Source organism: Sus scrofa, chromosome 5 (genome assembly GCF_054392235.1).
Source record: "Sus scrofa isolate SSC_HxYL_T2T_F1_AM1 chromosome 5, Sscrofa_HxYL_maternal_Yorkshire_Landrace_v2.0, whole genome shotgun sequence".
Classification (NCBI taxonomy): domain Eukaryota; kingdom Metazoa; phylum Chordata; class Mammalia; order Artiodactyla; family Suidae; genus Sus; species Sus scrofa.
In genome coordinates, this window is record NC_139387.1 from 39,891,120 (window position 1) to 39,915,718 (window position 24,599).

The 24,599-nt window shown below is 41.5% G+C and overlaps 1 protein-coding gene across 3 annotated transcripts in view; it reads left to right on the forward strand.

Annotated features, from left to right (window-relative positions):
* Positions 1-24,599, forward strand: part of TPH2 (tryptophan hydroxylase 2) — a 105,001-nt gene that overhangs the window by 39,029 nt on the left and 41,373 nt on the right. For all 3 annotated transcript variants that reach the window (XM_084956354.1, XM_084956353.1, XM_021092003.2), the window contains 3 exons: positions 272-468; positions 4,406-4,541; positions 24,098-24,224. In XM_084956354.1, the coding sequence (XP_084812480.1) occupies positions 272-468; positions 4,406-4,541; positions 24,098-24,224 (460 nt within the window). The remainder of the gene's footprint in view (positions 1-271; positions 469-4,405; positions 4,542-24,097; positions 24,225-24,599) is intronic.

The following is a 24,599-nucleotide window of genomic DNA, read 5'->3' on the forward strand; positions in this document are numbered from 1 at the left end:
CGGGATTGAAGCCGCAACCACGTGGTTCGTAGTCGGATTTATTTCCACTGCGCCATGATGGAAACTCCCATGTATATGAAAGTTTAAACACACATATACACACAATTAGAAGGTTAGCATTTACTTAAAAAAGTAATACTTAGTGGGATCCTTTTGGATACTCATGTGTCCCACTTTATATGAATCTGACTTGCATAGGCATGAAGGTGAGAATATGCTTAACTCCGTGACCCAGAGCTAGATTTATTCATTTCTCTTCTCTTCTGCCTAGTGGTCAGCCCATCCCCAGGGTGGAGTACACGGAGGAAGAAACTAAAACTTGGGGCATTGTATTCCGAGAGCTCTCCAAACTCTATCCCACTCATGCTTGCCGGGAGTATTTGAAAAACTTCCCTCTGCTGACTAAATACTGTGGCTACAGGGAGGACAACGTGCCTCAACTTGAAGATGTCTCGGTTTTTCTGAAAGGTGAGCATTGCGTGGGTTGTCTCTTCCTAGTCAGCATCCTCATGGGCCTTCCAAGGACACACGTGACAGCAACTGCCCTTTCTCTAAATAAGGAAGAACTTCCTCTGATTTAAAAAGAGGAGCATTGCACAGTTGCCTGGGAGGCAGAGCAGAGCCTCTGGGTGGGGAGACAGACTTAGCTGTTCACTCAGCTTAGAGCCTTGGGCTCTTTACATGGCAAACCCTGACGGATATTTGCAAGTTTGGGTTTGAGCTTTTTCTTTTGTAGGAATGACTCTGTTGGGCTATATAGGCATGGAATGACCTTACAGGTGGCTTTTTATTTGCTTTGTTAAAAATTAGGTACTCAAAGTTCCCATCATGGTTCAGTGATTAACAAACCCAACTAGTATCCATGAGGATGCGGGTTTGATCCCTGGCCTTGCTCAGTGGGTTAAGGATCTGGTGTTGCTGTGAGCTGTGGTATAGGTCACAGATGCAGCTTGGTTCTGGAGTGGCTGTGGCTGTGGCTGTGCTGTAGCCCTGCAACTGTAGCTCCAATTTGACCCCTAGCCTGGGGACCTCCACATGCCGCAGGTGTGGCCCTAAAAAGATAAAAAAAAAAAAATTACGTACTGAATGAAAAAATATGGATGATGTTAACACTAGTGATTTTCCTGGGGTGGGAGGGGGGAGGGGGAAATCAATGAATCCAACCAGTACTTTAAGATATAAATGGCCTGCCAGGGACGTTGATGTTGCGAGGTGAGCAGAGTCACCTGGTGTTCTTGTTCTCTGTGGTCACTCTCCTCAATGACCCTTCTGGGACAGCAACTGGGAAAACTTGTAGGGGGTGAGGCAGGGGTCCCCTTCTCCTCTGTCCTTCTCTGTGGGTAAATCCTCAGGTTCTCTGCTTTTGTCTCTCTTCCCCATTTCAAGCACAGCAGTTCTCAAAGCTAAAACCTTGCTGCCTGCCTCCTTTCCTGGAACCCCCTTCCTCAGCTGTCTTCCCTCTTTCTATCGGTGATGGTAGATTCTCTAGACTCATCAGGCTCTAAGGACCCCTCATCTGAAATCCTACTCCCCTGCCCACTGTACTTAGCCAGATTTTCTATTCACTTCCTATTCAGCTGTAACCATTACCATAAACATAGTGACTTAACATGAATGTATTACCTCACAGTTCTGGAGATTAGAAGTCTAAAATCAAGGTCTTGGCAGGGCTGGATTCCTTCTGGAGACGTCTGTTTCCCTGCCTTTCAGCTTCTAGAGTCTGTCCCCATTCCTTGCCTGGTGGCCCCTTCCTTCCATCAGTGCCCATCCTCTGCTTGCATTGCCACATTTCCTCTGACTCTCACCTTCCTCCCTCCCTCTTATAAGAATCTTGTGATCATATTGGCCCCATCTGTATAATCTTGGATACTCCCTATCTCAAGATCCTTAACTGAATCACATCTGCAAAGTCCATTTTGCCACCTGAAGGAGCATATTCCCAGGTCTGTCTAGGACATTAGGAGGGCCGCTGTTCAACTTACTCATCTCCAAGTATTACCACTTCTAGCTTTGTGACCCATCGTGAACCAGTTCTTTTCTTTCCATTTTACTGCCATCACCCACACTGAGGTCCCCATCATTATATCCTTGAAACCTCTCTCTTCTCCCCTCTACTCTTCTGCTTATTTCTTCCAGATGAAGCCTCCTGAAGCACTTCTTTCTTTCTGGCATCTCTGTTCAGAAGCTCTGAATGGTTCTTTTGATTTTACTGGAGTTGGCAAACTTTGAAATTTTTTTAAAGGCCAGGTAGATAGTAAATATTTTAAGCTTTGTGGGCCAAAAGGCAAAATCGAGGTTATTATGTAGGTACATATAGAACCGTTAGTTGTGACCATTAAAAAATGTAAAAACTATTCTCACAGGTGTACACCAACAGGCAGCAAGCAGGACTTGGATTATAGGTCATGGCTTGCTGGCCTCTGGCTTATACGAGCAAGTTCCAAACTGCTCAGCCTCCAGTCACAGCCGTGACCCAGCTTCCCAAGTTTGTCTCCTTGCACTGCACTCCTTGACACTCCTTCCCTTTGTGCTGTACAAACCCTCTCTTCTGGCTGTGCATCTTCATACATTTGCTTAGGCTCTGTGCCTTGCTGGAAGAGTCATCCCTCCTCCACCCACTCAAATTCCACCAGTTCTTCAAGACTCAGAGCAAGCCCTGTTTCTTCTGTTAATCCAGATCACAACAGCTACCATGACCTCCCCCTTCTCCAATTTCATCCTAGATCCTGTATCAGGAGGGCTGCATGAGTGGAGTCAGCCATGATATTTGTTATTGAGAGGAAAAGATTGAGAACCATTGATCAGTATCATTTAATTAGCACCTAATTACGTGATACCTTATGCTATTATTTAACTAGATTATATTCTCCCTAATGGCTCTGCCTCTGGCATGTCCTGCTTTGTTGCCCACAGTTATGTGTGTATTATTTATTTACCATAGGCTTGATTACTTCTATATGGGGATTGCTTTTTTACTGCTTTGTTTCTCAACCCTAGTAATTAGATTACTATCTCATAATTTTTGCCCTGTCACCCAACTTAATATTTTTATTAGGGTAAGTATAGTACAGCACAGATTGTGGATGCGGAATGCCTGGGGTTGAGTCCTGGTTCTGCTAGTTCCTGGCTGTGTGACTTTAGATAGATGAGTTAACTTCTCTGTGCTTCAGTTTCCTCTCTGCACACAGAGATAATTTTATCTACCTTACAAGGTGGTTGATATACCTTAAAGCCCGAAAGTTACTGCTTTACAATGCTGGTATCAGATAGAAGAGCCCTCCTGTTGTAAATTTTCTGGGCCTTCATGAGCAGGAAGCATTAGGCAGCCCTTAAGTGGGTTAGCAGTATAGACGATTTCATAGATTTTGTTGTATTCTACTTATTTTGTTTTTTCCTTTTACCATAAATCACTAGAATATGTAGAACTTTAGTGTACCTCTGCAAATGCAGTAATTAATGTAATTGTTTTCATAATATCACAGAAAACAACAATGTGGGATGAAGGGGTTAGGTGGTATTGATTGCATGATGCTAGTCAGGGGGGGTTAATTAGCTGTGTGTCCATTGACCACACACTTGCAGAAAGGATCCCCATGTAGATGTGTTTTTAGAAAGATACCAGGTAATACATGGTAAGCACCACTTTATTTGTTTATTTATGTATTTTAGCAGCTTTATTGAGGTATAGTTTATACAACATAAAATTTACCCACTGTAATTGTGCAATTCAGTGATGCTAGTAAACTTAGAGTTGTGTGACCATCACACAATTCAGTTTTACAGCTTTTTCATCACTACAGAAAGTTTACTTTTGCCTCTTTACAAACAATCCTTGCTCCTGCCCCTAGCTCTGAGCAGTCCCTCATCTGCTTTTTGTGTATAGGTTTTCCTTCTCTGGACACTTCATATAAAAAGAATCACAAAACTATGTAATCTTTTGCATCTCATGTCTTTCAAAAATTTTATTTTCTTATTGAGGTCGCATTGCTTTAGAACATTACATAAGTTTCATGGTAATAACCTCATATTTCTACTTCTGTGCTCATTACATTGGGCTCACCCCCCAAAATTTAGTTAGCCTCACTTTAGATTGTAATCTTCTGTGTCTTTGAGCTTTCCTATCTGAACTTGGCTTCTAAATTTAAATCCTTACATTTTTTTTCACCTTTCTTTCCACATTAATGAATGTCTTGTTCCCCTGGAAACCATCATTATCAAGTGTATTTTAGTCATCAGAAGCCACAAATGCAATAGCTGTTAACGGTATGTCATTCAATTGTCAGAGCGTTTTAGAACCTTGATTACTTTGTTTCTAGAACATCCTTCTAAATAATAGGAAGCCCTGATTGGGCCGTCAAATCCTGTCACATTAATGTTTAGCTGGCTTTTTCTGTTGCCCCTTTAGAAAGGTCTGGCTTCACAGTGAGGCCAGTGGCTGGATACCTGAGTCCACGAGACTTTCTGGCAGGACTGGCCTACAGAGTGTTCCACTGTACTCAGTACGTCCGCCATGGCTCGGATCCCCTCTACACCCCAGAACCGTGAGTACCCACACTGGACACCTAGGCTGGACAGAGACCACAATGGGAAGTAGTCAGTGCAAACTTTACTTGAAAGGAAATGGGGTCCAGGAAACCACTGTTCCTCTGAGTTCCACTGAGGTTATCACTTTGCTTATGAGGCTGTTTCACCTGAATAGTCTCATGATTAATGGGCTGCCCAGGTCATCACTGGGGAGTGGAGAGCTCTCGGAGAGCCCTCGGAGGTTCAAGCAGTAAAGTAGCTGATGGCAGCAGAAGTGGGCAGGGATTAGAGCTGAGTCTCTGAAGCCCCCTCCTCTTCCTAGGTGGGCATGAGGCTCACTGACCAGGTAGGTCCCTGTAGGGTCACTGCATTGTTTTTTAGCTCCTTTCAGCTTCCCTGAAAGTGTTTTCAGGGTAAACAAAGGTTTCTTATAGGACTCCAGACATTTGGGAGGGAAATGCTTTTTAGAGTGGATGAGTGCTCAAAGGAGAGTCAGCGTTAGCAAGGCAATCTCTAAATCTAGCCTAAAGGGTTTACAAATGACCCTGTTTACAAATAGTGGGCACTTTGTTAGTTCCCTTTGAATAACCGGCCCTCCTGAGACCTGGTGGTAGCGTGCCAATAGGTATGCAGAGAGAGGGCAAAGAAATGAGATTTTAGCCACAGAGGTCTATAAAATTGGGGGGATAATGTGTTACATTTTTACCAAAGTACTTTCAGCCAATTCATTCAGCAAACATTTATGTGCAATGCTAGCTGGGAGGTGCAGCGCATTCAAAGATGAATAAAATATAGCAGCTGTTTTTTCTTTAAAGCCTCTCACATTCTGGCAGGGGAGACAGAAACATAAATAATTATGAAAGAGCGTGGTTAGGGCTGTAATGGGGGCTTGTGCAGAGTGTTAGTAGAGCAAAGACGAGAGAGAGCAGTCCCGAAAGGCTTTTCAGAGAAAGTGTAAAAAGAGTAGGGGTCTAGAAGGGTGGGTAGGAATTTCTTTTTTGGATGAAGCATGGTGGGAGAGAAGGGAAAGCTTTGAGTGAAGGAAACAACCAGTGCAAAGATGCGGAGGCACGAAAAAGGCATAAATGACCAAGACTTTTTTACCTTTAGAGGAGCCAGAGCACAAGTGTGTGTTAGGGATGAAATGGTTCTTCTGTCTGTAGTATAAATAGTCATTTGTCAAAACAGGACATTTGAGCTTAATTCTCTAAGCAGCAGGGAACTAGCCAAGGTCTTGAGCATGATCTGATAATTGTGTTTGAGAAAGATGATGGAGGTTGGGGCTGGAGAAGTATGGAGGATGAACTATATGGAAAACCAGTAGGAACTCCCATTCCAGTGAAGGAATAGTTTATAAAGCATCAGTGGAATAGAGCAAGAGGTGACCCCTGTGACAAACATCATCAAGATGGAATTAACAATATTCAGTGATGGTAATAAGGGTAGGAGATGAGAGGGTCCCTAAGGCCATAGTAAGGCTTTTGGTTTGGGAGGCTGAATGGGGAGTTTTTTCTAGTAATAATTGAAAATACTGGAAGGAGATTAGGCTTGGAAGGAAGAGGGAAGGCAAGAGGGAGAAAAGAGGAGGATTTAGGTTTGGAGCCTCCTTCTTTGAGGTGCCTATGGGTGGGACCTCCAGATGGAGACGGCCCTGGTAGTTGGAAATAAGGGCTGAGAGTTCAGAAGTGAATTATAGCTCCCCGTGTAGATTTGAGTACCTTCTTCTTTCACAACTCTGCTGACCACACAGACAAGAGGACGTCAGAGCATGGAAACTTGGGATTTGCTAACTTGGGGTTGTTTTTACAGGTTCTTTTTGGTATGTTTTATATCATTTGTTTTTGTTTTCTTGAAAAATTTTATTGAAGTATAGTCAATTTACACTGTTGTGTTAATTTCTGATGTACAGCAAAGTTCATTCATCTGTTTCTTAAATTATTATTACAGTTTTATGAACAACATATATACAATTCAACATTCAATGCTTATAAAAGGGCACACCATGAATGATAACTTTTTTCCCTCCTCTGCTTCCTTCACACTTACTATCCAGGGGCATCCACAGTTACTAGTTTCCACTGTATTCTTCCAGAAATACACTGTGCTGACACAATTCTCTGCAAAGCTCCCTTTAATCCTTGTGTATTGCAAAGTCCTAAGTCTCTTCCCAGCCACATGCAGTAGTTTGAATCTATGAAACACCAGACTAGTCGAGGAGGGCCATTTCCTGCCCAAGCACTTTCACAGGCATTGTCTTTGAAATGAAATTTTATTTCCTCAGTTGAGAACCAACTAGGGGGCAGCTTCTCCAATTTGTGTTCACCTTGGCTCCTGTGTTTGGTGCTTGTTCTCTGCTTCCACGTAACTGCCTCCTATTGCTCAACTGTTATAGTGGAGGCAGCGCTAATGAGACAAAGGTGAGCTCTGAAGACACGGGTAGAAATGAGAGTGAAAGCAGGAAAAACACATTATCTGAAAAAAGAATTTTATTTTCCTTTTCAGTTTGGGTAGAATGTATTTTGATATCTCAGTTTTCAACACATACTGCGTTTTAAACATGACTTGTTCTACCATTTTACATTTTAAACTCTAGCTTCTCTAAACAACCAGTAATGGGACTTGAATTTAAAAAGCAATGGCAGTTGGTTCCCTGGGGTGTTATTTGGCCTGGAAGACAGTAGGGAAAGTCCTGGAGAATCCGTGAGTCCTGGTTTTCTTGGTAGGAAGAGTTGCTTTTCCAAGTGTTTCTACCTGGATTGGAAGGTCACTGCTTCTACTGCTTCTAAGTGAGGCAGTATTCTTGCCCTTCCCTCCTTTGAGCGCTGCCCGAGGCAGGGATTCTGCACGTCATTGTCGCACAGCTGCATACCTTGATCAGCTGTGATTGCAGGTAGCTTTGTCACTAATCTAGTATTGAAGTTTACAAATGATTTCCTTTAAAAAAATCATTTGGGTCAAATTCAAGGTTATTCCAGTAATAGCATCCCTCCTACTCAGCGGAATGAGAGGGAGAGAGGCAGAGCTCTAAGTTACATGGGTGTGTGAGCATCACCCAGCAAGCAGATAGCAGCAGAACAAAAATTTGAGAAGCCCCACCATCTCCTGCTCTCCTCTTTGCCTCTCTGGGAAGTCCATTGTGGGCTGTGTCATATCACATTCTCTGGTCAACTCATCTTTCATTTTTCATTTTTAAAATTTTTAGCTAGGTTTGACCGTGCTCATGGCATGTGGAAGTTCCTGGGTTAGGGATCTAACCCACACCACAACAGTGACTCAAGCCACAGTAATGGTGTAATCTGTTGCACCACAAGAGAATTCCCACCTCATCTTTTAAAGCAGGGTTTCTCAATCTTGGAAATATAGATGTTTTTAAAAAAACTTTTAAATTATAGATGATTTATAATGTTCTGTCAATTTCTGCTTACTGCAAAGCGACCCAGTTTTATACACACACACACACACACACACACACACACACATATTCTTTTTCTCACATTATCCTCTATCATGTTCCATTACAAGTGATTAGATATAGTTCCCTTTGCTATACAGCAGGATCTCACCACTTATCCACTCCAAATGCTATAGTTTGCATCTACTAACCTCCAACTCCCAGTCCATCCCACTTCCTCCCCCTCCTCCTTGGCAACCACAAGTTTGTTCTCCAAGTCCATGAATTTCTTTTCTGTGGAAAAGTTCACTTGTGCCACATATTAGATCCTAGATATAACTGATATCACATAGTATTTGTATTTGTCTTTCTCTTTCTGATTTACTTCAGTTAGTATGAGAGTCTCTAGTTCCATCCATGTTGCTGCGTGGCATTATTTTGTTCCTTATCCTGGCTGAGTAATATTCCATTGTGTATATACCACATCTTTTTAATCCATTCATCTGTTGATGGACATTTAGATTGTTTCCATGCCTTGGCTATTGTGAATAGTGCTGCAATGAACATACGGGTGCATGGATCTTTGTCAGTGAAAGTTTTGTCCAGATATATCTCCAGAAGTGGGATTGCTGGATTATATGATAGTTCTATATTTGGTTTTCTGAGGTACCTCCATACAGTTTTCCATATTGGTTTTTTTTTTAGGCTAGGGGTCTAATCGGAGCTGTAGCCACCGGCCTACGTTAGAGCTACAGCAACGCAGGGTCCGAGCCGTGTCTGCAACCTACACCACAGCTCATGGCAACGCCGGATCCTTAACCCACTGAGCAAGGGCAGGGACCAAACCCGAAACCTCATTCCATATTGGTTTTACCAGCTTACATTCCCACCAGCAGTGTAGGAGGGATCCCTTTTCTCCACACCCTCTCCAGCATTTGTTATTTGTAGACTTACTAATGATGGCCATTTTGACTGGTGTGAAGTGGTACCTCATAGTAGTTTTGGCTTACATTTCTCTAATAATTAGTGATGTTGAGCATTTTTTCATGTGCCTGTTGGCCATTCTTATGTCTTCTTTGGAGAAATGTCTATTTATTTATTTATTTATTTATTTTCCCACTGTACAGCAAGGGGATCAAGTTATCCTTACATGTATACATTACAATTACATTTTTTTCCCCACCCTTTGTTCTATTGCAACATGAGTGTCTAGACAAAGTTCTCAATGCTATTCAGCAGGATCTCCTTGTAAATCTATTCTAAGTTGTGTCTGATAAGCCCAAGCTCCCGATCCCTCCCACTCCCTCCCCTTCCCATCAGGCAGCCACAAGTCTCTTCTCCAAGTCCATGATTTTCTTTTCTGAGGAGATGTTCATTTGTGCTGGATATTAGATTCCAGTTATAAGTGATATCATATGGTATTTGTCTTTGTCTTTCTGGCTCATTTCACTCAGCATGAGATTCTCTAGTTCCATCCATGTTGCTGCAAATGGCATGATGTCATTCTTTTTTATGGCTGAGTAGTATTCCATTGTGTATATATACCACCTCTTCCGAATCCAATCATCTGTCGATGGACATTTGGGTTGTTTCCATGTCCTGGCTATTGTGAATAGTGCTGCAATGAACATGCGGGTGCATGTGTCTCTTTTAAGGAGAGTTTTGTCCGGATAGATGCCCAAGAGTGGGATTGTGGGGTCATATGGAAGTTCTATGTATAGATTTCTAAGGTATCTCCAAACTGTTCTCCATAGTGGCTGTACCAGTTTACATTCCCACCAACAGTGCAGGAGGGTTCCCTTGGAGAAATGTCTATTTAGGTTTTATGCCCATTTTCAATTGGGTTGTTTGTTTTTTGTTGTTGAGCTGTGTGAGTTGTATGTATATCTTAAAGATTAATGGAGTTCCTGTTGTGGCTCCAATAACGAATCCAACTAGTATCCATGAGGATGCAGGTTCGATCCCTGGCCTTGCTCAGTGGGTTAAAGGATCCAGCGTTGCAGTAAGCTATGGTGTAGGTAACAGATTTGGCTCGGATCCTGCATTGCTGGGGCTGTGGCATAGGCTGGCAACTATAGCTATGATTCAACTCCTAGCCTGGGAATTTCCGTATGCTGTGGATGGGCCCCTGCACCTCCAAAAAAGATTAAGCCCTTGTCAGTTGTATCATTTGCAACTATTTTTTCCCATTCTGCACTATTGATATTTTGAGCTAGATAATTCTTTGTTATGGGAGTCTGGCCTTTGTATTATAAGATGTTTAGCAGCATCCCTGGCCTCTACCTGCTAGATGTCAAGAGGATGCTTCCACCACTGCCAGATGTGACATCCAAAGATATCTCCAGACATTGCTAAATGTCCCCAAGGGCTACATCTCTCCAATGAGAGCCACTGTTTGAGAAGAAGAAATTTGACAGGTCGTGTTAATGTTGCTGTTCTATCTGCCAATCATACTCTTGGAATCAATCTGTTTTGTTTCCTTTTAAAACACCAATCCGAGTGTAGCATTCCCTTGTTTAACTTCTCTTGGTTCCCTGTTACACACAGGGAAGAAATGTCTGATCTCATAAGATCACATCTTCTGTCTCTCTTTCTTTTTTTTTTTTTTGTCTTTTTGCTATTTCTTTGGGCCGCTCCCGCGGCATATGGAGGTTCCCAGGCTAGGGGTCGAATCGGAGCTGTAGCCACCGGCCTACGCCAGAGCCACAGCAACGCGGGATCCGAGCCGCATCTGCAACCTACACCACAGCTCACGGCAACGCCGGATCGTTAACCCACAAGCAAGGGCAGGGACCGAACCCGCAACCTCATGGTTCCTAGTCAGATTCGTTAACCACTGCGCCACGACGGGAACTCCCTGTCTCTCTTTCTGCCCCCTCCAAAACATAACGCTCCAGCCATGCTGTGGAGCTCGTTGATTCATGCTTCCATCCCTTTGCACATGTGGTTCCTTTGGCCTAGAATGACTCTTGTGAAATCATTTTAATTCTCAGGATTTAAGCTCAGTTGCGATCCTTTATGTGAAGACTTTTCTTATAGCCCTTGGCCTTACTTCTATTTACTTCTATTTTAGTACTTACAACATTGCATGGTAATTACTTGTTCATGCGTCAGTCTCCTTCATCAGACCATAATTAATGGAAGGCCAGCTGGCAAAGGCAATGTAGGAATGAGAAGATCCAGACTGAGGTTGGAGTTGATCCCCAAGCCTGGCACATAAAGTGAAAACTGAGTCCAAAATGGGCTGAAGCCTTGAACACCACTGCCACCAGGAGGTGCCATATTTGAGACATACTTAAGAGTCCTGGACTCAGTCTGAGATCTCTGGAGTGAGGGGGCACAGCAGAAGTCCTGGCTGTACCCTGTGTGGTGGTAGCACCTTCTGCAAGGCTGCAGTCCCGTAAGGGTGCATGTGCTCCACTCCCTCCTGGGCCTTTACTCTGATTTCAGGAACTGCTGCTGGACACCCCTCTATCAGTAAGTCATCTTAATGTGTTCAGTGTATTTAGGCAAAATCAGGAACCATTAACAGTGGAATTTTAGACATCAGATGAAGCCGTGAGGAAAGGTCACTGGACCAGGATAGTTTTCTTTCCAAATCACACCCAGGAGGGGCAACCTGTTCTGCTCATCTGTTTTGCTCTGGGGATGATCATTTCAAAAGAAAAAAGTGGCTGTTCACTGTGAAGCTGAAGGAGAGGAGGGAAAGGAAATGTGAAGGTTGTCCCTACCTCCCTCTTATGAAAATAAGAGAAAAAGAGAGAGGGAGGGAAGGAAAGAAAAAGAGAGACCCAACTACACTTTTCATGGTGCTAAAAAAAAAGGTTTCCCTCTCTTTGGGTAACAAACACCATAAGGGCCAGAGAACTCATTGTCCTTGCTTAAAAAACAGTGTCAGTCTGTGATGTGTTCTAAGTTAAATGTTTGAGCTTCTTAAATGTGACTTTAAGAAATGTGACTTACAACCTATGAGGTTGAAACTGGTGCAGGTCCCTGTGGGACAGTCCTGTGCCTGGATGTGTTGCCCATGTCTAAAGTTGAGTGGATCCTCCTTTCCCAGGGCAGACAGTGGATCAGAGAGGTAGGACCATCTCTGGATTTGTCTCTGGAAGACTCTTGCTGGAGAGGGATGGTGGAGATTGAGTTTAAGAAAGTCCTGGGCATATTGGAGAAAGAAGAAGTTGGAGGGCAGGATCTTTCTCTCACTCCCTGGTCTCGTTTGGCCTGGTCTGGTCCTGATGTCAGCTTCTGGTTTTTAGAGAGGGCTTTGGATTTCCAGCTATCATATGCATAACCCTCCCCCTAGTTCTGCTTCTGTTCATTTGGCTTTTCTTCCCGAGCACTTCCTTCTAGGGGATCTGTGCTCTCTGTTCTTCATAGTTCCAACAGACTTTGTTTTTTGTATTTGGGGTTTTTTAAATCTTTTCTAGGGCCGCACCTGCAGCATATGGAGGTTCCCAGGCAAGGGGTTGATCCCACAGCCATAGCAATGTGGGATCTGAGCCGTGTCTGTGGATCCTTAACACACTGAGCAAGGACAGGGATCAAACCCACATCTTCATGGATACTCGTCGGGTTCATTAATTACTCAGCCACGACAGGAACTCCCCAACAGACTTCTTGAATGTGCTTTGTGCAAGGTGGATGTTGAATACTTGTGAACTGAATTTGCATGGGCATGTATACTTATGGTTATGACTTTCAATTTTATCTGCAGTTCCAATGGCCAGTGGTATCTTAGAAATGTGAAGCTCTTTAATAAGAAATATAATTTAATAGAACCATATTCTTCTGAGGCCAAATCTCATGCTTTTCTTCCGAAGATGTGTGGGCTCAGTAAGGTCTTGGAAATGCAGGCAAATAAGGCAAGAAGATCCTATTTTCTGAGGTTTTTTAATCCAGTCTTGTTCTCTCCAGTATAGGCCCAAACCCACTCTTTAGATTTCTGGGGACGAGCAGAGGTAGCCAGATGCCTCATGGTTCTGTACCTTTGAAACACAGAACACTGCCCATAGCAGTGTTGAAGTACACATCCATAGCACAACCCTCTTACCCCTTGTCCATTGCTCAGGGAGAAGTGACCAGGAGTTTTCAATACAAACATACATTCTTCCACATCTGTTCTTGGAGGTCAAGCCAGTTCAATATCTATCTTTCCCAAGGAGCTATTGCCAAAGTATGAGTGTGATTTTGTAGCAGAAATCCCTTTTAAAAGTGTTTTAATGAAAACATTTAAAAATGTTCCTTCTTTTTTCAGATGTTGTGCTTAATATACTGGTAACGAAAATATCCTTGGCACAACATAATATAAAGCTTATTCAGTCAGGGAGTTCCAGATTCAGGGCTGCATTGGGATGATTGATAATTCAGCACATACTGATGTGGGCCTATCTTCTGCTCTTTCCTAGTGTGTCACTTTTCAAATCAAAGAGCAAAGTTTCACCACTAGGAAGTAATTCATGACACCATTGACTCATATTGCAGCGTTTATTGCCATAATACAACTAAATGCATTTGCGCTAAGGAAAATTTTTCTTGTCACAGTTGAACACTTTAGGGGCAATTAATGTTATTTTTAAATATAACTATTTTAAAGTTTAAAAAAGGTTTTGCAGCCAGGTGATTTTTCTTATAATTGCCGCTGTGTTTCAATTTTACAAGAAAAATAAAAGTGAATTATTTTTGACATTAGTTTTCATCTGTTTCTAAGCTAAGCAAGTGAATTTTGTGCTTAGCCCTTGCTTATTAGAACAGAACCTTCTCTAAAACAGGCAGATGTCACTCATTTCCTTTTCTTGTGGCTCAGACATTAATCCTCATTTTTTCAAGTCACAAAATCAGCAGGTGAAGACACAGACTTTCAAATTTATAAGCAAAGTTGGCTGCCCCTCTCTTAATTGAACAGATGCCTTTCACTAGGTCTGTAATGAGAGAGAAGTTAGGACCTTTCGTTTCCCAGCTTTCCCTCCTTGATGCCATCTGAGATTCTGGGTCTGTGAACTTGTCTGATTTAAGCCCTGACCGTCATGGGTGTTTTTAAATATGGGGTCTAGCTGAAGTCAAGTCTGGGCAAGGTCTTACTGGAGAGCTGGGAAGATAAGCCAGAGCTTTATAGAGTTTAACCTTCATTCGAGGAGCTCTTGTTTAGCTTACACTTGCTCTTTCCCACAGATCATCCTCATCCCTGCCAAGCGTGGTGCCAAACCTCCTGCCCAGCCAACTGGCTTCCTCCACATTTCTATCATCATTTTTGTTCAGGTTAGCAGAGAAGCATCATACCAGCAATTCTCAGAAAATGGCATGTTCTCAGAAAGCCAGTCCCATCTGGCCTCCTTTTCCCATGTTTTAACCCAGAGCTCATTCTCTTAGCATAGCAGCCTTCTTCTCCCTTGGGAGAAATTTGGTTTGGGCTATACCCATGGTCAATTAAGTTGTTAGAGGCCCTAAGACCTGAGAATATTTTCCTGCCTTCTGTCCTCCAACATAGATAATTTCAATATTATTGAAACAACAGAATTGATAATACTACAGACTTACTATTAATAACAAACATGTATATTCCAACTATTATGTGCCAGGCACTATTTTAAGTGTTGTATGTGGCTGAATTCATTTAATACTCATAACAACCCTCTGAGTTGTGAGTTACTATTATTATTCTGAATTTATAGATGAAGAAATTGAGGCATCAGAAGGTTAGGTTAAATAACTTGCTCAAGGTCACACAAAGTCAGGATTTGAACTCAGGGATTAGTGCCAGCACCTGTGGGGTTAACCACTCTTCTATATTAAACAGTAGTGCTACACAGGAAAACTCAAAACTTGTGTGTGTGCTAAAGTTGAATAGCTTCTTTCTTGGTTTTCCAATTACAAGTTTTGTATAAGATAGTTGAGAGTGATACTTTCTTGCTTTAATTTGGTGCCCTTACTTTGCCAGGACCCTGAATACTAGTGCTGTGCTGTCCTATCCAGTGTTTGGTCCAACTACTAGGCTTTGTTAGAAGCCCACTCTCTCCTTTGATCCTGACAGGCCCATGGCTAGCCCTGCCCCCTTTATCAGAGGAGGCATCTTTTATTTCCCCAGGAAAAAGAAGGGAGAAATATCTCACTACAGAGCAGTGATGCAGATGGGAGGCTGCTGTGTCCTCATCCTCAGGCAGAAGGCCCTATGGACCGCATGCCTGAAATCCAGGCCCCACTATCAGCTCTCAGTGTGCCTGTTGGCAAACCATTTAACCTCCCTGTATGAAGCATGATGAAGTAACGCTTTGATCTTCACAGAGAAAAAGGCTTTATATAAATACTGAATAGGTTCACTCTTTCTAGGCACCTCTTAACTTTGTGGAGGCTGCTGTGCCTGGTAGCGTTCCAGTGTGTCCTTGGTTACTCGACCACATTCCCAAAACTGGGACGCCCAAGTTTTCACTATTGCGTGTAGTTTTGTGAAGTGGCTCTAAGCAAAAATATCCCCCAGGACTTTTTGCTGAGTCTTTTGTCTCAAAAGCTCCAAGCACTCTAACAATAGACATTCTATTAAAAAAAAGAGAAAAAAACAAAAAAACCACAACCCTATACATTATTTAAAATCTGTGTGTTTTTAAAAATATATTTTATTTTTTCCACTGTACAGCATGGGGACCAAGTTACACTTACATGCATATATTTTTTTCCTCCTTTGTTCTATTGCGATATAAATATCTAGACATAGTTCTCGATGCTACACAGCAGGATCTCATTGTAAATCCATTCCAAGAGCAATAGTTTGTGTCCAATAATCCCACGCTCCTGATCCCTCCAACTCCCTCCTTCTCCCCCCGGGAAGCACAAGTCTATTCTCCAAGTCCATGATTTTCTTTTCTGTGGAAATGTTCATTTGCGCTGTATATTAGATTCCAGTTATAAGTGATATCATATCGTATTTGTCTTTGTCTTTCTGACTTATTTCACTCAGTATGAGAGTCTCTATTTCTATCCATGTTGCTGCAAATGACATTAGATCATTCTTTTTTTATGGCTGAGTAGTATTCCATTGTGCATTGTAAAACCAAATTTGTGCCTAAGTGCCTGCTAGAGCGCTGTTGTTGTTCTGTTAGGCTGTTAATGGTAGTGACTTGGGATAAAGCTTTCAGCTGTGTGTATATATGTATGTCTATATATAAAATTAGATATATTTTAGCAGAGTCAAAGTAGGATTCCTTTTTTATTCCCACTTCCACATTCACCAAGGTTTGCCTTCCTTATGCAGTACCTGTAATCCCAAATTAGCATTCCTAAACATCCACACCCGAGTCACAGTTCATATTCTCAGTCCCACATGGTCAGAGAGAAGCTCATTTATGGACCCTCAGGTGCGGAAGACAGAGACGACCTGGGAAAAAATGTTTTCTTAGAAATATTTGCATTTTTGAATTGCAAGTTCAGAAGAAATTCAAAGTGACTGAATCTTAGGAAAGGAAGAAGTAACCACTGGTTATATCTCTTCATTACTGTGTGGAGAATTATATCGATTGATAGGTACAGGAGCCACTATAAAAGAAAAGGAAAAAGAGATCTGATGTTTCCCACGCGTGTTCTGTTCAGCTGGCATTATTCCACTCACGTCTATGAGGTAGGCAGGATTGTCACCATCTTACAGATGGTAGTTCCAGAATTCATTGAAGTTGGGTCATTTCCCTCAGGTCATATAATTAGAAAAGAGCAAAACCAAGATCTAGTCCAAGTCCTTCTGTTACGTTGGAAATTAGGAAAATTATGCTTTGGATCCATTTGGATTTACCTTTATGTGGTATAATAGAGCCCTACCATCTCTGCTTTATTGTGTTGGGTTCAGAAAGCAGTTAATAAACATCTATTATGTGCCAGGCCTTTCTAAGCACCGGGAACCCAAAGATGAACATAGATAGCTTGACCTCAGTCTTGGAGAAACTTAGTGCTTCTTGTTTAAGTGGTAAAATGTCTTCCAAAAGGATGAAACCTACTGTAGTACAATAGACTTAGGTTTAAGTATAATTCTTTTTTCGTCTTTTTTTTTTTTTTTTTTTTTTTTTTTTTTTTTAGGGCCACACCTGAGGCATATGGAGGTTCCCAGGCTAGGGGTCAAATTGGAGCTATAGGCCCTGACCTACACCACAGCTCACAGCAACGCCGGATCCTTAACCCACTGAGCGAGGCCAGGGATTGAACCTGTGTCTTCTTGGATGCTAGTCAGATTAGTTTCTGCTGAGCCACGATGGGAACCCCAGGTTTAAGTATAATTTAATGTGTAGTAATATCTAACTTGTTGGGAACTTATGTTTCTAATCCATTATCTTACTATACTGTTAAGAACCCCCTAAAATTGGGAACCTTATAATCTCCAATTTATAAATAAAAAACAATAATCTGTGTTGTCCAATGTGGTAGAGATATGACTATTTAAATTTATTAAGATGAAATAAAACTATAAACTTAGTTCCTTAATAGGGCTGGTTACTTTTAAGTTATTCAATAGTCTCCTGTACCAAGTGGCTACCATTTTGGATGATACAGATTCAGAATATTTCCATCACTGCAGGAAGCCCTATTGCATAGCACTGATCTAAATAACTTGCCCACGCAGGAGGGTGGGACATGGACGTAGGTCTGACTCCAGGCACAATACTTACTACCATTATGATATATTGCCTCCTTAATATCTAGCGAAAATTTGAGGGAAAGGCAGACAGGGAAGGAGTTAAAAATCTTTTATTTATTTAAGCAATTAGAAATACCTGGGATGGAGTTCCCGTCGTGGCTCAGTGGTTAACAAATCCAACTAGGAACCATGGGGTTGCGGGTTTGATCCTTGGCCTTGCTCAGTGGGTTAAGGATCCAGTGTTGCCGTGAGCTGTGGTGTAGGTTGCAGATGTGGCTTGGATCCTGTGTTGCTGTGGCTCTGGTGTAGGCCGGTGGCTATAGCTCTGATTAGACCCCTAGCCTGGGAACCTCCACGTGCTGCGAGAGCAGCCCAAGAAATGGCAAAAAAAGACCAAAAAAAAAAAAAAGAAAAGAAAGAAAAAAGAAATACCTGCGATGATAGGGGAACTAGAGACTAATGGGACAGTTTCCCTTGCAGCCTTTTTGTGGTTGTTTTAAGAATTGGAAACTATTTCTTTCACTGGATCATGAAAATTAGTACTTGCTGTTTTCTCTTTTATGGAACCATGACGTGACTTTTGCTGAGAGTTGTTCTAGGATTATGTCTTACTTACTTTTAAGCCCCAGTTCCTACATAGTACTTGGTATATAGTAGGTACACAATAAATACTTGAACTGAATTTCAAAAAACCCTAAAACTGCAATATCTTCTGCCGGTCTCAAAAGAATTGTTGTGAAGAGGAGTAACATTGGTGGCTTTCCTTATAATTCCTAGGGGGCAAAGGGAAGGAAGATTTCCACCAGAGCAATATCCAGGTGCTCGGCTTCATAAAAAGAGGGCCACAAATGCATTTATCTATACTCTGACAGGCACATAAGAGGGAGTGATCTTAAGAGCTGCCTAAAATCTTATCTGGGCCAGATTTTACAGTATGCTATTTTAAATCTAAAAAAACTCTGTATATAGCTCCAAAAAGAGCACTGAAAAAAATTACCTCAATGCCAAATTAATTCCCATTATTTTCTCCATGCGGTGCAAAGCTGCCCCCTTTTCAATATGTCCTGGTATGTTATCCCATATTACTTGCACTTACCCACCAAATGTTGTGTGAAAGCTGGAAAAAATACCCTATTTTGGCTCCCAGTTCCACCTCCTTATTTTCATACAATGTACGCCCTCCCCCCACATCTTCCTTTCCTTCTCTTCATGATTTAGCTAAAGTGTTGGCTTCTGTGTCATTTAGAACAAACAGAACCTATTGAAATAGGGTTTGAAAGACACAAGTGCTGATTTGGGATGGGAAGCAAACGCTGCATGCCCACTCACTGCTTCTTAAAAGCTTTAATTTACTGCAAGAATAAAAAGTTGTTCAACACAACAAGGAGTCAGCTTTGAAAACTGATAAGAGGAGAAGAATGCCAGACTCATTTTGAATTTGAACTTAACAGCTAAGACCCTTCTTTTCCCAGCAGCAAAGTGATCACAACTTTCTTAGAATGATTTAAGAATTCCCTGGAGGCATTTTGCCCAGGTCCCTTTGTAAGCTTTAGAATCCTCCTAACAGGGCTTATCAGAGAAGATTCCAATTTAGAGCAGCAAAAGTTTAGTGTCTGATATCAGCTCTAGCTTTTCTTTTTTTTTTCTTCTTCTTCTTTTTTTTTTTTTTTTCAAAAGGCGACATGATGTTTTACAGTGTTAACAGTTTTGAAAGGTCCTACATTTCCAGTGAACAGAGCACTTTTGTGAAAAAGGCTATGAAAAGCATTATTCAGGCAAAAATGCATCAAAGGATGTGAGTTAAAAAAGAGAAAACTTTGCCGATGTGGAGATTGGAGGCGGCATGTGCTGACAGGTGCAATTATAGCCAAATAATTGAATCTTTTAAGAGAGATCGGGTGAGATAAAGCAATAGTTGTGGACTCACATTGGAACTCTGTTCATAATTAGACACTCAGGGGTCCAGCTGTGGATGACACAACCAGAGTAGGGATCATGAAGTACTTCACATGCAGGACATAATAGCTATTGCACTTTGTGAAATAGCATGATTTCAGCCCAACAGAACTTAATTGATACAAAGTTTGGAAGGAAGGCTCAGCCTTCTCCCTCAGATTCCCTGTAATAGTCTGGAACCTCTTTCTGCCCCTGAGTCGTGGTCAACCCAGCTTCTAAGTCCTTTGATCTCAAAGGAACTAAAGAAAATGTCAACTTAGTTAATTAATTGCTTTAACTAACAGCATTAAAATATCTATGCTGGTTGAAGAATTTCCAGACACTTCAGTTTCCTTGTCTTTACCTCACGTCTTAGCTAAAGACACTGGGATGAGAACAATCTGGTGTTTATTTCTGAGAATGTCCCACCAAAGTCATAAAAGATAATAACCCCTTTTCTAGTCTTGAAATATAGGTGCTTAGAGCCTTTGCTTAGTGAGAAGTGGGGTGACCTATGTACTGCATCTCCGCTTGCTCAGAAATCTGAACGGCAGTTCCTTCTCAGGGTCTCTGCATGGAAACCCAGCAGCAGAGAGGGTATAAGCTAGTGAAACACAGTACAATTATTTCTACTTAGAACTGGGCAAAGGCTTCTCTGGCCTTTAGTTATTCTGTTATACTTCTTGCTTCAGGCTTTCATTCTTAATGAAACCATATAACTTATTCTGTTGTAATTATGATTTTCAAATTTATAATTTCTTTTCTTCTATGTATGATTGGATTATCTTGTCGATAAATGCTATTAAAGGTACTTAAGTTGGCTGTGGGTTATAGGTTTCTGATAATGACACCTTAACTTAAAACCCGGGTCATAGCTCCTTTTCTGCCACAAAGAACTGACTCCTTAATGTCTTTGGATCTCTAATATTTTCCTTCTTGCCTTTTTAGCTGTCCAAAGTGAAAACGTTCACTTCTATATATAAGCATTTGGGCTCCATTGGTACCTAGGCAGGTAGAAGACTGTCTTTTCAAGTATTTAGCAAGCTCAAAAAGTAAATCCAGTTTTGCTTCAAGAATCCACCACCATGGGAGTTCCTGTCGTGGCTCAGAGGTTAGCAAATCTGACTAGCATCCATGAGGACACAGGTTCAATCCCTGGCTTCGCTCAGTGGGTTAAGGATATGGCGTTGCCATGAGCTGTGGTGTAGGTGGTGATGTGGCTCAGATCCTGTGTTGCTATGGCTATGGTGTAACCTGGTGGCAATAGCTCCAATTGGACCCCTAGCCTGGGAACCTCCATATGCTGCAGGTGCGGCCCTAAAAAGCAAAAAAAAAAAAAAAAAAAAAAAAAATTTCCACCATCATGGTAACCACGCCCTACTCCATTCTTACATTATGAAGCACCCAGCACAGTGCCTGGCCCATAGTAAGCATTCAGTCACATGTTGGCTGCAATAACTGTTTTAGTGTCTGTTTATTTATTCAGACCATGTGCTAATACTCACCATCTTTAGTTTTTCCCTGGAGTTTGACATCTGGTCTAATTTTGAAATTGTTGCTGTCATATTTTCTTCCTGGACCGGTAGAGGTGTTTTAGTATTTACATCAGAGACTACAGTGGGGGTATTCAGATTTATCCATGGTGGGCCACTCGACCCCAACATTGGTCCAGATTGCAAGACTTTTTAAAAAAAATCAATCACAGGAGTGAGTCTACAGTGCCTACTCTTAGCACAGAAGTAATTAGACCTTTAACTGAATCAAAGGCAGGGGGAAGGGTAATTAGTTACCTAGTTAACTGTGTTTACCACCTTTCCTTATTCCTCAGTATATATGTATGATGTAATTTTATGGCATTAAACTTGGGCAGCTCAAAATTACATAATCACACTTAACTTTAGTTTTAAGTACTAATTGCTTGAAGCCTGCTAGTGTTCCAAGCATCATCTGTTACAATAGTGGGTCTGCGCCCTGTCTTATTATCACCCTGTAGGCTTTTAAAACAATACAGATGCTCAGGTCTATCCCAGAGAGTCTAATTAAATTGGGCTTATGTAGCGCCCAGTCACTGGTATTTTTAAAAAGACTCCTCAAGTGATCTGGAAGGTTGAGGAGTGAGTGGTAGGAAAAGAGACTTAGGACATACTGACTACATTTTTACTTGTGCTAAGCAGCTTGGTTAAACTCTCTCTCTGCAGCCAAAACTGTGCCCCACCCACACCCTTCTCATTTACTCCACTTTGTAAATTAAAACAACAGAGCAGAAAGAGCATAGCTTTGAGTCAGAGGCATTTGATTTCAAATCTTGTCTCTGTCTCTTATGAACAGTGTGTCCTTGGAAAAGATGCTTGCATTTACTGAATTTTAGTTTCCCCATTTATCAAACAGGAATAATAAGACTCCTTGTAAATGAAGATGAAATTGCTAATGGAATATGAAGACATTTAGCACAGTACCCAGCACATAATAGGAGCTCAGTGCTCAGTACATGTTAGCTTCCTTTTTTTTTTTTTCTCCTTCTGTCTTTAATTTCTTTATAGGTGGAATGAGGGCCTCTGATAACATTTAAATTCCCCTTATGCCCTAAAATCCAATGAGTCTGATTCTCCACTTTAAGCAATGTGATTGGAGTAACCACTACATATTCTTTCCCACAGATTCAGTTTCTGTGCAAAAAAGAGATTATTGGCATGCAGTTGATGGGAAATTAATTTGGAGTTTCTTTTAGTATCATGTCCACATATTATCACTTGGCTGCCCTTTCAACCTGATGTATCTGTGAAGTGGCCAGCCAAGGTTGGTCATGTGGTTTGTGTTGTGGGAACAAGATTTTTTTTGACTGAGTAATGCCATCTGTTTCATGTTTGCATCCATCTTCTGCCCTTGACCACCACTGCCTCGCTTCAACTACAGAGCCATCCCGCTCCCTTGATACTTGTAATAATGGTAGTAGTACCTGGCATTTATGTTACAGTGTCTATTTGAAGCAGTGCAGTTTAGAGGAGCCCAGGTGAAATCAGGAAATATCTTTCAATTACTACCTGGCTCATTAATTTTTGTCAAGAAAATAAAATATTGCTGCCTCTTGATTCATTTCCAGAGAGTCATGGGGACCTCATTCCAATATAGCGTGGTATCAGGAAACAGTCTGTGATTCACGGCAACGACTCAGGAAGGCATCTGCCTTGCTGCATTGTGACACACACCTGCCTTTGCCTGGTCATCTGGCTCCAAATGGAAGCTCAGGCAAATGAGAGAGGATCTAAACGTCTATTATTCTATTATTAGTCCAGGCTAACCAAAAATCACAGTTTAGGCTGGAAGAGTCTTCCATGGTACCGGCTCAAGGGAGTTGCCTGTCTTAGAGCAGATAAATTGTCTGTGGAAAGAGCTGTTCCATGATGACAGTATGATCCTTTGTGTTTCCCAGTGCCTGCAAATTTTAACATGGGATACAGTGCAACTAAAGGGTTAAAAACAAGAGTTTAGAAATCGGAGTTCCTGTCATGGCGCAGTGGTTAACAAATCTGACTAGGAACCATGAGGTTGCGGGTTCGGTTCCTGCCCTTGTTCAGTGGGTTAAGGATCCGGCGTTGCCATGACCTGTGGTGTAGGTTGCAGACTCGGTTTGGATCCCGAGTTGCTGTGGCTCTGGCATAGACTAGTGGCTACCGCTCTGATTCGACCCCTAGCCTGGGAACCTCCATATGCCGCGGGAGCAGCCCAAGAAATAGCAAAAAGACAAAAAAAAAATTAAAAAAAAAAAAGAAATCATGGTAAGCTGGATTCAAAATTTGGCTTTATTACCACCTGTAGCAAGAGTCAAAAGACTTTTTCAGTAAAGGGCCAACTAGTAAGTATTTTAGGTTTTGCAGGCCATGTAATCTTGGTCACAGCTACTCAACTCTGCCGTCTTAGTCAAAAGGATCCATAGACAACACTATGGATAGACAATCATGAATTTTATTTATTTATTTTTTATTTCCCCAATACATTATTTTTTTTTTCCTAGTGTGTAGCATGGTGACCCAGTTACACATACATGTATACATTCTTTTTTCTCACATTATCATGCTCCATCATAAGTGACTAGACATAATTTCCAGTGCTCCACAGCAGGGTCTCCTTGCTAATTCATTCCAAAGGCAATAGTCAGCATCTATTAACCCCAAGCTCCCTTAATTTTAAATTAATGAATGGGCATGGCTGTATTCCAGTAAAACTTTATTTACAGAAATAGGCAGTAGGCCAGATTGCCCACCCCTGATCCATAGAAAGTTACATTGATAAGTTACTTTAATTCAAGTTTCTCTTGAGTGTTAAAAGAGGTAATGCATGTAATAAAACACTTACCACGTGCTTGGCATATGATAAGGCGTTGAAAATAGTAGTCGCTATTATTTGGTTTAAAATATTACATACCATGTAATTTAAGATGTGATTGATTATAAGATGCATCTGAATCTCAGAGATGTTTAAATGTGATGAAAGGTCTTAGAATTGGTGAAATTTGGCAACAATAATTAATGATAATAACAGGGTCATATGTAGAATTTTGTCTTGTTCTACTAGTGATAGTTTAACTGGATAAATTATCTAGAGATAACATTTCTCTGTGATGTTTTTCTTGCCAGAGACACATGTCATGAACTCCTGGGACATGTACCTCTACTTGCGGATCCTAAGTTTGCTCAATTTTCACAAGAAATAGGCCTGGCATCTCTGGGAGCATCAGATGAAGATGTTCAGAAACTAGCCACAGTGAGTTCATTTTCAACTAAAAAAACATTCTGTTTATGTTGATTTGTAGGGTAAAGAAAGCTTCAGCGTTATTGACTATGAATAATAAGGCAAACATTCTGAAGAGGACATGGTGACTTGACTTTTCTCCATGTGTGTTCCTTTGACGCACAGTGTATTCTGGTTTATTAAATGTCAAAATCTTTGTATTTTGTTCTTCTCGTTCAGGGTTGGCTCGATAGTAAATATTTTAGGTTTTCAGGTCATGAGGTCTCTGTCATAACTACTTGGCTCAGCCACTGTGGTGCAAATGTAGGCACAGACAATGTGTAAATGAACGTGTGGCCATGTTCTTATAAAACGCTGTTTATGAAGCTGGAGGTAGGCCACCTCTGG